Here is a 16,400-nt window from a genome sequence, read left to right as displayed (position 1 = left end):
TCTTTGTCAAAAAGGTTATTTTGTAAATCAAACCAAAAGGAAGTGTGAAAAATACCTACCTGTAAAATAAGAAGGATCTTTAAACAGGTTTGACAAGGGTTCACATTTTTGGTGAAATTGCAGTATAGTGCAGTCTATATTAATCGGGCATTGTTTTGTTTATTGTGGCTGAACTGATTTAAATTGTTTTTTTGGCTGCTGTTTGGCTCATTTATTATGATTGTTGCTTTTATGATAATGCTTTTGAACTTGAAATTCATGCTAGACTATGTTGTTAGTTGTGGACCGAAATGGTTTTGTGGTAGATTGTTTTCTGTTGGTTTGCAGCAGAGTTGCATCAGCAGGTGTTGTTTATTGGCGGTATGTCTACATGACTGTTGCCTTGCACAACCCATTTGTATGATTATTTCCTGTTACACTGAGAGAAACACATGGCTTGTGTCATTCATAGGATAAGTATTCACCTTTTTACCAACACAGGTTATTTTTAGCTGAGACACCCATCAGGGACATATCGTGACAAAACAGTGCAAAGAGCTGCTGAAGTGAAATTATAGGCTGTAATATCAAGCAGAGCATTCAGACCATATAATAGTAGTGCCCATGTAGTCTGCCCAATTGGGGCTAGATGTGATTTTACTGTCATTTTGTAAAGCGACTGATGATGAAAATGATCTCTTGTTTAAAGAAAAAGGCGCACCACAAAAGTAGTACTAGCTTTGGGAATGATCAGGCTGCGGTTTGCAGTTTTTAAACAGATGCTATAATGTTTATTGGAACCTCGAAATGTTTCTGGATTGTGAAGAAATGATCTGTAGCCTTTAGGGCTAAAGGCTGCTCTGACAGAGATCAGAGCTCTAACAGTGGACAGATGATGCAGCTGTGCAACACGTCATTTAATTGACGTTGCTTTAAAATGACGGCTCCGAGGAAAGGACATCTCGTTAAATGCCCGTTTCCTCGACTCCTCTCGCTTGCATCTCGGGTGGGAGGGACTATCACGCGCCGCGAGGAGACAAGGATCGAGTAGGTGGAAATGAGAAAGACCCTGGATGCCTTCATCTTTGTATATTGACACTCATCGCAGAAAAGGTTTCCGACCCCTGGGTTACAGATTTGGAGCAGACCATGAATCTGAGCCCAGGACCCACAACCTATGAGGTGACCACTCATCCAACATGCTGACTATCTTGACTGCCCTGATGGTACTTTCAATATTGTCCCCCCCCCCCCATTACTGATAAACTGACAAGGAGCTGATATGACGCTAATTTTCTGCCAAAACATGACCATATTTTACAGAAGTCCTGTGATTCAATCATTGCAATACACGCCATTAACAAACTAATGAATATTTTTATGCAAATACAAAAAGAACATTTTCAAATATGATGTTTTGGAAACAAATACATCATGCACAGTCTGGAGTTTGTAGTTTTGCAAACTTTTATTGACAGATTAGTCCTTCTTGGCGGCAGCCTTCCTCATGGCAGCCAGTACGTTGCTCAGCTCCTCTCTCTTTCTCTTGGCCCGAATGTGAGTGCCAATCTGGGGAAGGAAGACACCACTTAAATCTCCATACAACATATATTTTTAAAATTTTAACTGCATTAAGGATAAATGCTTTAGTAGTAATAGTCAATTACAGAAATAATGTGCTTTGCTTTAAGCAGTGGGCTACGTATAACACCTGGGGTTCCATTTATTTGCAGTACCCTGTCTAATACTGTCGCAGTCTGGAGCCCTGAATTCAACATCTGTGGGGGCTAGATGAATACAACTATGTACGAGTACAACTCTGGACATACAGATAGAAAGACACAATCAAGCTATATTAAAAAAAAAAAAAAAAAAAAAAAAAAAGGGTTTGTGTCCATGTGACTCCGTATAAAGCTTAATCAAGTCTATTTTCCACTGCCACGGTTTTGTAAGTGAAGTGTAACTGAAAAACCAAAAAAAGGTACAAAAGTAAGCAAACTGCCAAAGTTAAAAACATTTGCATCACCAAAACAAACATTTTCAGATATAAAATTAATAGAAGTGGAGTTAAGAGTTTTGTTCATTATTTCACTGTAGGAATAACTGATGACTAGTTTTCCTTCCTTAACGGCCATTTTAGTTGCAATATTATATAAAACTTCTGAGGGTGTATTAACAGGCTGTTCCAACATGTTTACTGTAGAAATGCGTTTCTATCAACTATTAACACAAATTCAACAAATCCCATGAAATAGCATGACATTGCAATTTTCACCAATCACCTCAACTTTTCTGCAAATTTGACCCATCAGCGTAGTTTCCCGCAAAGTGTTGACATACGTCAGTAAACTCACTTGTTTAGAAGACACAGCAGACATGTGTGATACCAACGTCTCACATTTGGCTACAAAATAATAAAATTTAAAAAAAAAAAAAAAAAGGACAGAACAGGAACCAGATCTTTGTTCACACACATTTTGCAGTATTGTGGTCAAACAAAAGCAAGTAGTCTACTGACAAACACTTCTTGACCACAAAACATGGAGAAGTGTGGCACAAACGTATGGAAGACGTCAAACGAGACAAATCACCGACACAGGCTGCTGCATCCCAGTCAACTGTAAGCACTGAAAGAATCAAGGTACGCTGGTTTAAATTTGCAGTTAGAGGTAATGTTAGTGTGACAGGCGTAGCCTACTGTCTTGTTTGCATGACACTGAACTGTGTGTGATTTAAGAACAAAGTTTAGGGATACAAAAGTCAAGTTTAAACAAGTGTCAATTATTCAACTATAATGCTAAGGTTTTAGGGAAAAGGATAATCTCCTACTGTAGACACTCCTGTCTACATCAGTGGAGCAGATTAATAGTTTCAGGTTCTTGGGAATCAGCATCACAGAACCTGACATCTCACATCTCCATGCTGGTGAAGAAAGCTCAGAAATGACTGCATTTCTTGAGGAAGCTTAAGAAAGCCAAATTCCCACACCAAGTTCTTGTCCGCTGCTACAGAGGAGCAATAGAAAGCATCCTCTACAGGGCTCTGTAGCAGTTGATTAAAACTGCTCAGAAGATTGGTACCCATCTCCCAAGCAGCAGTTATATTGGTGAGGTGTCTGCAGAGCACAAACAATACTGCCGACCCCTGGGTTAGAGCCACAGCCTGTTCACCCTGCTGCCTTCTCGGAAGAGATAGAAGTTTCTGCTGCTGCACCACCAGGCTGCAGAGCAAGCATGAAGGAAGACAGCAGCTAGTCATTGGTTGATCCTACAGTTAAATAATGAACAAAACATCTTCATTTTATTGTTAAATCTGAAAGTCTCCGTTTTGGTGACGTGAACACTGTTTAACTTTGGCAGTTTTCTGCTTACTTTTGTGCCATTTAAGGTTTGTCACTGGAGTTGAGCTACTTAAACATGGGGATGTTCTAAAACCTTTGACCTGTGGTGTACACTGGTATGCAATGTTAAAGAGCTCTGCCAACAGGAATCCAAACTCACTCTCTTCTTGATAAACTTGAGGGCTCTCTTGTCCTTTGACACCTTCAACAGCTCCATGGCACGCCTCTCATATGGAGCAAAACCACACACTTCACGGATCATGTCTCGAACAAACTTGCTGTGTTTGGTCAGACGCTGCAGAAGACACATTATACATCAAGACAACGATTTAAACATGATCCACTTTATCTGAAATTCAGAACAATTAAGGTTGTCATAAATATAAATCACACCTTTGTAGTATATTGCCAACACTGAAAAAGAATGCTTATGACAATGTGATCCACATACCATGTTAATTACGGTCTAAAATGGCTTCATGTTGTAATGTGACAAATAAATCTGCCTTCTAGCAGTGGAAGAGATTTTTCATCAGAACTATAAGGTAATCTGCACCAGATTACCTTAAAAAGACTATGTGGTGTAATTGCAAAATGCAGGCACCAAGGCAAAAGTAAAAATGCATGGTTATTAGGGCTGCACGGTTTGGAGAAAGTCATTGCGATTATTGTGGAAAATATTGCAATTTGATTATAATGGAACAAATGGTACTATGAGTCTACGAGCACCTCAGAATCAGAGCATTTTGCCTGCCTGATTTTGCTGATGTTTAGATTTTGCTGATTTGGTAATCAGTGTTTGCTTTTTGTGCTTCTACTATGATTAAGTAGGCTACGTAGTTAAATGGTGTCTGTTTCAACTGTCGTTTTACAATTGGGATTCTCCACAGGGTGTTTTATTTGAAAATTGACCTGATTCTCTTCCTGCCTGGTTTGATCTGCTCTGTGCCGCTTGACGCAGCTAGCAGCAAAAATAGACCGGCTACATAGGCTGTGTTCGAAACTGGCTAAACTGCTGTCTCAGATGTCCAAAAGGACAGTGAGGCATCGAGTGCTGTTCGAAATGGCTCGAACGATTTCTTCCTGTCACGTAAGATGCGTTCACACTGCCCCAGTAATGGACAGTTTTGAAGGCAGCATCAATAGTGACTTGATGCTGACTATTACTCAAACCAGCGTAGCTGCGGCCTGTAGCTTTCGAAAACTGGTCAAGATGGCGACAAGTCAAATTCGTACACAAATATCATTTTTTAAAAAAGTTTTAGTAGTTTTCTCGCTTCGATTTTTGAAAAGCTAGCGAGAACTACGCACTGATCATATTAGAAAAAAGAATGTATGCAACCAACTTTGTCCAGTATGATTTCTGAGGTGCCTGTTAGCTATTTGACTTTTCAATAGCTAGTTAACTGATGCTAAGTCTCTCTCTGACAGCCAGAACAGACGCAAAGCTTGCTGACATCATGCGTTGCTGTAAGTGCTGCCCTAGAAGGCTGTTTGAAACCACTGGTAACAGATGCCTTCATTTTAAAGTGATGCCTTCTGAGGCAGCTGTCTATTATTGTATTATTGTAGAGAGGCAGCTGCCTTCCGTTTTGAACACAACCCTATTCTCTGTGGAGCGGATAGCTGCTTCTGGGATCCGCATCTGGTGAACTCAAAAGCATGGACTATAATGGCTGCGATAAAGCTCTGGTGTGACATGAAAATGTGTGACCCATCAGATTCTGTGACCCAAATGGGAAGTTAAGCACCAGAGGCTTTGTTGACGACTTGAAGCGGTTGCAATTTGGTTAGGTTTGGGCACCAAAAGTACTTTGTTATGGTTAGGAAAACATCATCGTTTGGGTTTAGTCACAGAATCTGATACTATACTTTTCTTCTGTCTTACCGCTTCAACTGCCAACGATGTCGCTTTGTCTGTCACAGAGCGAATCCGATATTTTAAACGAGTAGTAGTGGGTCAGGGAGGGGGTCACACTCATTAACATTTTTTCTGATTGCACATAGGTCTACCTGTTTTTAGAGGCACATGCGAGAGCCCAGTGTGAGCGTGGATAATGAGTAGACTGCAGGTACAAAGAGAAGTCAGCGTCACACACACTTTGTTTTATTAAATCGCACCCGTTTTGCGGTTAGGTAATTATCCCACGTGACGACGATTGCGATTAAATTAATCGTGCAAACTTAAGCTATGTGCATTTCGTGTACATCTGAATACATCTTTTCTAAAATCTGGTCATTGAATATCACAATCTATTGAAAATGAAGAGTGGTTTACAGCCATGAGAGCAGATAACTTATCTACCTGAGAGTAGCTGGAAGGAAAACTAGTCAACAGCAGATACTCACCCCGCGTCGGCGGCTGTGTTTTGGAGCAGTTATATTTTTGGTGACAGGATGGCCTTTATTAAGGCCAACGGCCATGGGGTAGCGAATAGCCATATCTGCAGAAGACAACACACACAATCATCAACTCAAGTGCAAAGTTTGTAAATGTAAGTGAAGATGTCACATCCCCCAAGCAGAGACGCGGTAACGTTAGTGATTCAACCGCGGGTGGAAAGCCTTCAAACCGGACATGAAGCGATAGAACATGACTTTATATAGGCCTAAACTATATCCAACACAGACGCTCAACAATATCCATAGTTGTCGTGCTGAAATGTGTGCGGTTGCTGCTTGCAAACAATAAGTAACGTTACAGAATTCAGGAGCTTATCAGTAGCTACATTGTGTTAACCGAAGAGACTAAAATACACGTTTCATTTATTTCTGTGGTACATGAATAGACATAGTTGTTACGTGAAGTCCAAAGATTGGTGTAGTGTCGAATTCTTTGGTTAAAATCGATGGATGGCAGAGATAATACGTAGATTTTAGTTCATGGTTGTACACATTAAATCCTACCTGCTATCTGCGATGTCGGTCAAACCGGAAGGACTGTTGGATGAACGAAGCGGGGCAATGAAGGCTTTGTACCGGAAGACATTAAGGCGGCGTGGCAGAGTAGCGCCCCTATCGGGATGAAACAGGAACTGTATAATTAGGCGTCCAGGCATCAAAGGCGTTGGTTTATACAGTCTATAAGCCTGTTATTTATTTTATTTCAGAATCGGGCTTATTAACATGTAGCTTTTATACATAGCCTATGAATTTGCCTTTTTAGAGAGGCCAGCTGGAGTTGGAAGAAACTGTTCTTGTGGATCGAGGTTTTGGTCTTGAATCTTGATCTCTGAGGAGCCATGACCGAGGGCACCATAGGCCTACACAATGGGATGGGATACACAAGAACTTGGAAGTGTTTTCATGCCGAAGGGAAGACAGATTACAGATTACACTGTTTTATCTTTGATTTGTTTTTTGATTCTAGTTAAAAGTCTGTGTTCACTGTAGGTCTGAACAACAAAAGGACCACAAACAACTTTCTGCATTTATTAGAAAGATTTTTATTTTCTTCTGTATTCAACCTCTTCCCATAAATGCATGTTACTAACTTCACTTCTTCTCTCTTCCATAATCTTGTGCTTTCTATCCCTCTCCCCTCTCTCTCTCTGTTGCTTTCTGCAGATGTTTCTGGTTCTGGAGTTCAATTCAATTAAATTCAATTTTATTTATATAGCACCAAATCACAACAAGTTATCTCACAGCACTTTTCATAAAAGAGCAGGTCTAGACCATACTCTGTGATGTTATTTACAGATTCCCACCAAGAGCAGCACTGGGCGACAGAGGCAAGGAAAAACTTCCTTTTAAGAGGCAGAAACCTCGAGCAGAACCATGGCTCAGGGTGGGCGGCCATGTGCCTCGACCGGTTGGGGTGAAGGAGAGAGAGAGAGAGAGAGAGAGAGAGAGAGGAACAGAGAGAGAGAGAGAGGGATGGAAGGAGAGAGAGGGGAGGGAGGCAGCCTACACAATATACACACAGAGGTACAGACAGTAAAAGTGATGTTGCTATAGACTAAATGAAAAATGGTATAGATATGCATAGTAGTGTTAATGATAACAATCATAATGTTAATGATTATAATAACAATAATAACAATAGGACTAGTAACAATAGTTGTAGCAGAGGGTGTCAAGCAGGAACACAGGGGCAGCAGGTGACCCGCAGCCACAGATTCAGACTCCACAGCTCCAGAGCCAGAAACACCTGCAGGAAGTGATAGGAGGAGAGAGGAGAGGGACGAGAAAGCACAAGACTACCGGAAAGGGGAGAAGTTGTGTTAGTAACATGCAATAATGGGATGAGTTTGCATACAGAGGGAGAGGAAATAGAGGAGAGAGGAGCTCAGTGCATCATAGGAAATCCGCCGGCAGTCTAGGCCTATAGCAGCATAACTAAGGGATGGTTCAGGACTCACCTGAGCCAGCCCTAACTATAAGCTTTATCAAAGAGGAAAGTCTTAAGCCTACTCTTAAATGTGGAGATGGTGTCTGCCTCCTGAACACAAACTGGAACCTGGTTCCACAGGAGAGGAGCTTGATAGCCGAACGCTCTGGCTCCTAGTCTACTTTTGGAGACTCTAGGAACCACAAGTAACCCTGCATTCTGGGAGCACAGTGCTCTGGTGGGGTAGTAAGGTACTATGAGCTCTTTAAGATAAGATGGTGCCTGACCATTAAGAGCTTTGTAGGTAAGAAGAATGATTTTTCTATTCTGGATTTTACTGGAACCCAATGCAGAGAAGCTAAGACAGGAGAAATATGATCTCTTTTCCTGGTTCCTGTCAGAACACGTGCTGCAGCATTCTGGATCAGCTGAAGAGTCTTAATGGACTTTTTTGAGCAGCCTGACAATAAGGAATTGCAGTAATCCAGCCTAGAAGTAACAAATGCATGGACTAGTTTTTCTGCATCACTTTTAGACAGGATGTTCCTGATTTTTGCAATATTACGTAGGTGAAAAACAGGCGGTCCTTGAAATTTGCTTAATGTGAGACTTAAACAACATGTCCTGATCAAAGATAACTCCCAGATTCCTCACAGTGGTGCTGGAGGCCAGGGCGATGCCATCAAGGGAAACTTTATCTTTAGATAATGCGTCACGGAGGTGCTTGGGCACCAGAACAATAACTTCAGTTTTATCTGAGTTTAACATTAGAAAATTACAGGTCATCCAGGTTTTAACATCCTGAAGGCACATTTGAAGTTTAGCTAACTGATGAGTTTCATCTGGCTTGATCGATAGATATAACTGAGTATCATCTGCATAACAATGAAAGTTTATGGAATATTTCCTGATAATATTGCCTAAAGGAAGCATATATAAAGTGAAGAGGATTGGTCCGAGGACAGATCCTTGAGGAACTCCATGACTAACTTTGGCGTGCATGGAGGACTCATCGTTAACATGTAAAAACTGAAATCGATCTGATAAATAGGACTTAAACCAGCTTAGAGCGGTTCCTTTAATGCCAATGAAATGTTCCAGTCTCTGTAATAGGATCTGATGGTCAATGGTATCAAATGCAGCACTAAGATCTAATAAAACCAGTACAGACAAGTCCTTTGTCTGATGCAATAAGGAGGTCGTTAGTAATTTTCCGATGGTTTAGATGAAGAAATTATTGAAGTTAGTTGGTAAAGATTGAGGGAAGCAAAACAGTCTAAACATATATCTGGTATTACAGCTGTTTCTAAGGTTCCTGAGTAAGTCGGTGCCAGTTGAGGGCAGGTCTTGGTGAATTTTGTTTCTAATAGTTAGAATTTTATCATTAAAGAAGCTCATGAAGTCGTAACTACTGAGAGCTATGGGAATACTTGGCTCAATAGAGCTGTGACTCTCTGTCAGCCTGGCTACAGTGCTGAAAAGAAACCTGGGGTTGTTCCTCTTTTCCTCTATTAATGACGAGTAGTACGCTGCTCTGGCCTTCCTATAAGTTTTAAGACTATCTTGCCAAATTAAATGAGCATTTTCCAGTTTGGTGGAACGCCAATTCCTCTCAAGTTTCCGTGATATTTGCTTTAATTTGCGAGTTTCAGTATTATACCATGGAGCTAACCGTCTTCGTTTTATTATTTTCTTTTTTAGAGGGGCTACAGAGTCGAGTGTCATTCGCAGCAAGCCTGCAGCACTATCAACAAGATGATCGATTTGGGAGGGACTGAAATTAGCATAGGAGTCCTCTGTTACTTTGTGACTTGATAATGAATATAGAGCTGATGGAATCGCATCCTTAAATTTAGCTACAGCACTATCAGACAGACATCTTGTATAGAAATTTTTTCCCAATGGCGTGTAGTTCAGGAATACAAACTCAAACGTTATTAAACAGTGGTCGGATAAAAACGGATTCTGTGGGAACACCACTAAATGTTCAATTTCAATACCATATACCAAAACAAGGTCGAGGGTGTGGTTAAAACAGTGAATCGGTTCATGAACACTCTGAGAGAAGCCAATGGAATCTAACAGAGAGATATACGCAGTACTAAAGCTGTCATTCTCAACGTCCACATGAATATTAAAATCCCCTACAATAATAACTTTGTCCATTTTAAGGACTAAAGTTGACAAAAACTCTGCAAATTCAGATAAGAATTCAGAATACGGGCCAGGAACTCGGTACACTATAACGAAAATAATTGGTTGCAGTGATTTCCAACTTGGGTGCGAAAGACTAAGAACAAGACTTTCAAATGTGTTATAGTTTAGTTTAGGTTTAGAACTGATTAGTAGTCAATGATAGCTGCAACTCCACCTCCTCGGCCTGTGCCTCGAGGAATGTGAGTTTTAATGACTGGGAGGGGTTGATTCATTTAGGCTAACATATTCTCCATCACCCAGCCAGGTTTCAGTAAGACAAAATAAATCAATATCATAATCTGATATAAGTTCATTTACTACTACACCTTTAGAAGAGAGAGATCTGATGTTTAAGAGTCCACATTTAATTTTCCTATTAGTTTGCACTATTGCTCTTGTGGTTTTAATTTTTATGAGGTTTTTATGCACAGCTCCTCTTCTGTTTACCTTTGATTTAAATAATTTCGATGGTCGGGGGGCAGACACGTCACTATAGGATTTCCACTAAGTAACTCCTGAAATGGAGGAGCAGAGAAGTGTATTAGACGGCAACTCTGGGTTGTCATGGATTTGGTCCACTAATAAACTTGGCCAGATTTCTAGAAATGCCGTCTCTCCGGATCAGACCAGGTCTTCCCCAGAAAGTCTGCCAATGATCTACAAAGCCCACATCATTTGCTGGACACCACCTCGACAACCAGCGGGGGAATGACGACATGCGGCATACATGTCATCGCTGGTCAGATTTGGCAGGGGCCCAGAGAAAACTACGGTGTCCGACATTGTTTTTGCATATGTACACACTGGCCCAACATTTATCTTAGTGACCTCCGATTGGCGTAACCGGGAGTCATTACCGCCAAAGTGAAGAACAATCTTACTGTATTTACGTTTATCCTTAGCCAGCAGTTTCAAATGTCGCCTGCTCTGGCCCCAGGGATGCACTTAACTATGGCCGCTGGCTTCGCTAACTTCACGTTTCTCAAAATGGAGCTGTGTCGCTGAGTGGGGAAAATCTGTTAGAAACGTGAACAGGTTGGTGATGACCCGTGGACTTTGAATGCTTACGACTATTCCTCCTTCGGACAGTCACCCAGCCACCCCTTCCTGGCTGCACAGGAGATGCCGGGGGTGGCTACCACAGGGACTGGCTAGCTACAGTAGCTAAAGACTGATCTACCAAGGTGCGGAGCCGGACTTCTAAATCACTGAGCCTCGCCTCCATGTCTAAAAATAAACTACACTTGTTACACGTACCATTTCCGCTAAAGGAGGCAGAGGAGTAACTGAACATCTGACACACCGAGCAGGAGAAAGTAGGAGAGAGAGAGGGAGAAGGAGAAGCCATCGCTAGCTGCTAAGCTAAAGTCGCTAACGGCTAATCTAAAGTACTGTAGTGTCAGCTACCAAAACTTTTGAACAACTATGAGATTGAACAGCAGTCACTAAAAGATGGAAAGAACTGTGAGTGCTTAGGCAAAATTACTGTAAGAATAAGTGTTTAGTGGACAGTTGGCTGCTGTAATCTAACAAATGTAACTGGTATTTAGCGAGAGCAGCACAACACGGTACCAACACACAAGCACCGGAAACGGAAATGAGTCAACACGCTTACCGCAGTACGTCAGCAACATCCGTCCCGATCTAGACCGACTACTAACTTGAGTTGTGGGGTCTGGCTCTGCCCTTCTTCTCCTCCGCAACATCTGCTGCTACAATTATTACTAGTCCTATTATTATTATCAGTAATATAACTATGATCATTAGTACTATTATACATTTTCTGTACCACTACTGTAGCTCTCTCTCTCTTCCTCTCTCTCTCGCCCCCAACCGGTCAAGGCAGATGACCGCCCATCCTGAGCCATGGTTCTACTGGAATTATTGGGACTATGGCACAAAGACTATGGTCTAGATCAGGGGTCGGCAAATAAGTCTGGCATTGGACCAAGTCATTAGATGACGGGCCAGAGCATAGTCAGTTTATCATTTATAATCCGTCATTTACTGTGTGCCTTTTTAGCTCAGTCAGTAGTGCGCAAGTGGCCAAAATCAGTTGAAATCAGACTGGTAATCTGACATACCAGGCAAATGCCTTGTGGGCTGATGAAGCTTTGGGGCCGGTGGAACGTAAATTATTTATCTCTAATCAATGATTGGCCCATAAAGCACTGACAGCAGCCCATTGGGTAATTTTCTATACTGTCATGAATTTTCAGAATGAGTGAGTAGTAGGAATATGAACCCAAATGACACCAGGAGCGGAGATTCAGATTTATTGACTTACAGAAACACAGGGCGAACACAGAATGGTGCAGAGCAAGTCCATAACACTCAGGTAATCCAAAATTCCACAGAACACAGGTACTCCCAATTGGCAAAAACATGACAGAGCATAAACACACTCCAATGACCAGATAGAGACTGAACAGAAACATCAGGCATATATACACAGGGACTAACGAGCAGGGTGGGAGCAACACAGGTGAAAAGGTAACGCAGGGAAAACAGAGAGACAGGCAGCAGAGTGATAACTGGGGTAACAGACATAACCTAGTTTACTGGACGCTAAACACAGACATAAACTAAGACACAGAACCAAAATGCAGAACTATACAGACAGGTACAAGGTGAGCTAAACAGAACCTGTGAATAAACAATGAAATAAACAAGGCTAAACAGAGAACACAAGACAAGGAACAAAACTCCAACAGAAACCATGGACCAACTGTTACACAGTTTTAGAATCAAGAACACAGAGTGGATAAAGGAGACAAGATAACAGGACAACAGACAAGACAGAACCCCAAAACACAACAGACCAAAATAACAGATAATCAGCTGACCAAAACTGACTGCAAAACTAAAACATGGCTGACAGGCAGAATGTGACAGACACTGGGCTTACTATCCCCCACTCCCTCCCTCTCTGCCCTCTGTTTCTTGCGTTGCAGGCATGGACTGTATTTTTTTTAAAAATTGACTTTATTGAAAATGTCAGCAGATATATACAACATATAAAGACATGCAACATTTCATAATCCAGGGGGATTCATTAAGGCTTTCCAATTAAAAGGTCCAGGTTAAAGCACCAACTTGAGTTTTTGAGTTCCAATATCGGTCACTTCCATGAGGTCATAAGTGTTGAATATAATTGTCCTTTGAGCGTTGCAGTTTTTTAAATATTTTATGGAGTCCATGCATCTGGTTCACTCATGAAGACAGGGAAGAATGGTTTAAACCACTCAATTTACATTTGTGGATATGGTATTTGGCAAGTAGAATAACAGATTTGTTATGAAGTAGGCCTATAGTCCTTTCTCATCCTCCCTGAAATCAAAAACACTAAAGAAAACATCCTTAAAACAAAAAGAAACATCCGGAATGAAATGAGCCTGAATGAACTCCAACTTGTCTGACCAGAATTTCTCTGTGTGATAACAGTTCAAAAATAAATGGGAAACATTTTCCTCTGCAGCTTTACAGAAAGAATACTCAGTTTCAATATTCAGTTTATATCTTTTAAAAGAAAGATTTTGCTGGGTCAATTTAAACAAAACCTTTCTCACTTTATTGCAATGACCACACTTTTTCCCAAGGCACACTCTCATTATACTATTCCAATATGAGGGTATGGAATTGTAACAATATCTTTTTGGAATAAACCTCTAATAAGTTTATTATTAACCCATTGCTTTGTGGAAGCATAAACTCCCCACAGCAGTGTCAGATAAATTGATAGTGTGATGAAGTGGCCATCGGAAGTTAATGCCTCCCAGCAGCATCCTGACTTTAACTGATATGGGAATTTGATATGTCATCAAATACTCTGAGTAGCTAGGCTATAGAGTCTCTCATTGGTATCAAACACTTGACCAACAAGTAATATTATTATTAAACAAATTTTAAAAAATATTGATTTGTTTTTATAGAAATGTCCTTATTATTCCATTTTCGACTTCTTTTCGTCGTGGTGGTGCTCAACGTGTTTCATGAAAGAGAGCTGCATGCACAGAATAATAATACAACGGTCACACCCACACACTGTTGTATGGAAGTAAATAAAGAGCCCAGGGGTTAGCTCCGGTTACCAACCCAATTGTTACAGGATTGTCATTTCCATCCCCCGGAGGTTCCATCCTCCTGTGGTCACAAGTCTGCGGATTTATGACAAATATTCACAACCTTGTGTCCTAGGCTTGTGTCCTTTTCATTGTATTTATTATAGTTTCAGGCGATGTAGCCTACCAAAAGCGATTTTAGAGGTTCTGAAGCACTGCAACAGTAGGCCTGGCTATGAAATTAGTTTTAATTTAATGTTAGAACATTATTACATTTGACTGGCGCTTTTATCCAAAGCGACTTACAATTGCTATATATGTCAGAGGTCACACGCCTCTGGAGCAACTAGGGGTTACGTATCTTGCTCAGGGACACAATGGTGGGTCACAGTGGGGGATTGAACCTGGGTCTCTCACACCTAAGGCAGGCATCTTATCCATTGCACCATCACCACCCGATTGCGCCATCACCACCCCTATACTAATAGAAATTATTTATGCTCCACAGATTCTGTGCAACCAAAATAAAGATTTTTTATTAATAATGAACTAATACTGACATATTAAACTCAACAGAAAACTACTTCCTTAAAAGAGAAAGCAAGCATGAATAAGCACTGGTCACTTAAATTAGGGAAACACTTTTAACAACCTCCCTTCTCTGAGGGAGTAAACACGAGCCTACAGCTCCACAATTCCCGAGCACACAGCTCCACACTGCTGTCTGACCCAAACTGGTCCACTGACCCCATAGGGGTCATTAACACTGACATGTCCCCACCACATTTTGAAATGGCTGATTTCGTCCCCATCACTTTTTGAAAGCATTTGTTAAAAATGTACTGAAAAATAGCTTGCACCAAGAAATGTTAACTAACAAATAAAAATGCTTTGAGAAAAGGTTGATTTGCACAATAAGAGAACATACAATGCTATATGGTTTTCCCACATATAAAAAAAAATTGGAGCAGAAAATGTCTCCAGAATGCAGGAAATCATGAGTTTAATGCTCAAAATCTTTCAGACCCCCTGCACACATATTTCAGCATTAAATATTTAATCTAAACATTGCTTGTCACAGCAGATTTTGAACACCTGCAGCCTCTCCTGCAGTAATAAATCTACAGTAGATAACAGTTGAACAAGGCGTGTATAGTCTCAGTGTTCATGACAGCACTTCTAAGAATAATAATAAGGCACATCTAGGTAATGTACAAAGATTAAGAATGATTAAGAATGATTAATGATTAATACTGATCGAGGATAATCACTGATGTCTGTTTTTTGTCTGCACTGCTCCCCTCTCTGTGTCCTAGGCATGCCCTCTGCTGATCATGCTATTTTAACCATAACCTGACTTTGTGGAATAAGCTGGTATCTTTTGTTCTGTGTGAGACAGGACATTCTTACTGTGATGGACTATATTGATGTATGTTTTGTAACACAATTTTCACAAATTCTGCTTCTACATTTTCCTTTGCTGGTGTTTTGGATGCTGCCTTGCTGTCTCACTGTGCTTCCTCACTCTGCTCCCAAAGCACACATGCTTGCTTATACATGTGCTACTGCTGAGCCTGGGCAGTTAGATACAAATAGTTTTTGAGTATGTTTAGGCCCCCAAAATTGAAGTTACTTTGCAGAAAAAAGAAAGAAAGAAATATTAAAGCTGCAAGCAGTGTTGGGCTGGCCCTCGCAGTTGAAGCGTGTCGGGATGTGAGGCAGCCACGTTGCAGATTCTGGAGCTCTGCCGGTGAGGCTGTGAATTTGCTTTGTGCTTCAGACCACTTGGCAATGTGACTATAAATGAACATTGGCATGTAAATGTGTTCGGGACAGGACAGTTATCAAGCACGTAAAGTTTTGTGCAGATGTGAGCATGTACACTGAAGTTCAACAACTTCCTGTGTCATGGCAAAGAGTTTAAAGTCGCCGCGACGCCACCGCCATGCCACTGCCACCACCACACCATTAACTGCAAAGTCATGTTTTGCAACATGGCTTCATCAATGTGTTAAGGGTTTTGAAGTTGATATGTATATTTTAAAAAAAGTATAAAAAAATGAATCCTTTCAGTTTCAATAGGGACCTCACACGGTTTGTGCTCAGGCCCTAAAAAAAATCCCTTCAATATCAATTAGTTTTCAGTCACGTGACGTGGTGACCTGGAGTGCAAAACAACGGACCAACATAGCGGCTCACACCGCCACCCCCCCGTAGAGACGCCACAAAAGCAGTTAAATTTTATTTGGATCACCTTTCAACTTAAGAAAAAGAAAGATATGAACACAAACTGCAAGTGTTGGGCATATCTGATCCGTATAACGTTACAGCATCCGCTGCCGCATTTCTAATGTTAAAAACCACCCCTGCCGTTTCTTGGACTGCGGTAATGTTACCTTTAACTTCTGGGGAATCCCTCAGCTAACACAGCCCAGGCTTGTCTCCTCCCCGATTAGTAAATCCGAAAGCACAACAAACATCCAGCATTTTGGCA

General features: G+C 41.1%; 1 protein-coding gene across 1 annotated transcript; it reads right to left on the bottom strand.

The window, feature by feature from the left end:
- Positions 1 to 1,423: 1,423 nt before the first annotated feature.
- On the bottom strand, positions 1,424 to 6,337 carry rpl36 (ribosomal protein L36). The gene is made up of 4 exons (XM_038716922.1): positions 6,227 to 6,337; positions 5,669 to 5,763; positions 3,480 to 3,614; positions 1,424 to 1,548 (listed from the first exon to the last, which is right to left on the bottom strand). Exons 2-4 carry the CDS (start codon positions 5,759 to 5,761, stop codon positions 1,459 to 1,461), a joined length of 318 nt encoding a protein of 105 aa, XP_038572850.1. The 5' UTR covers positions 5,762 to 5,763; positions 6,227 to 6,337; the 3' UTR covers positions 1,424 to 1,458.
- Between the last annotated feature and the right edge of the window lie 10,063 nt (positions 6,338 to 16,400).

This window comes from Micropterus salmoides, unplaced genomic scaffold (genome assembly GCF_014851395.1).
Source record: "Micropterus salmoides isolate LMB-PRFRI ecotype aquatic unplaced genomic scaffold, ASM1485139v1 Ms_hic_scaffold_13, whole genome shotgun sequence".
In the NCBI taxonomy this organism is placed as follows: Eukaryota; Metazoa; Chordata; class Actinopteri; order Centrarchiformes; family Centrarchidae; genus Micropterus; species Micropterus salmoides.
The sequence above is the reverse complement of the archived record's forward strand: the minus strand, read 5'-3'. Positions and strand labels throughout refer to the sequence as shown.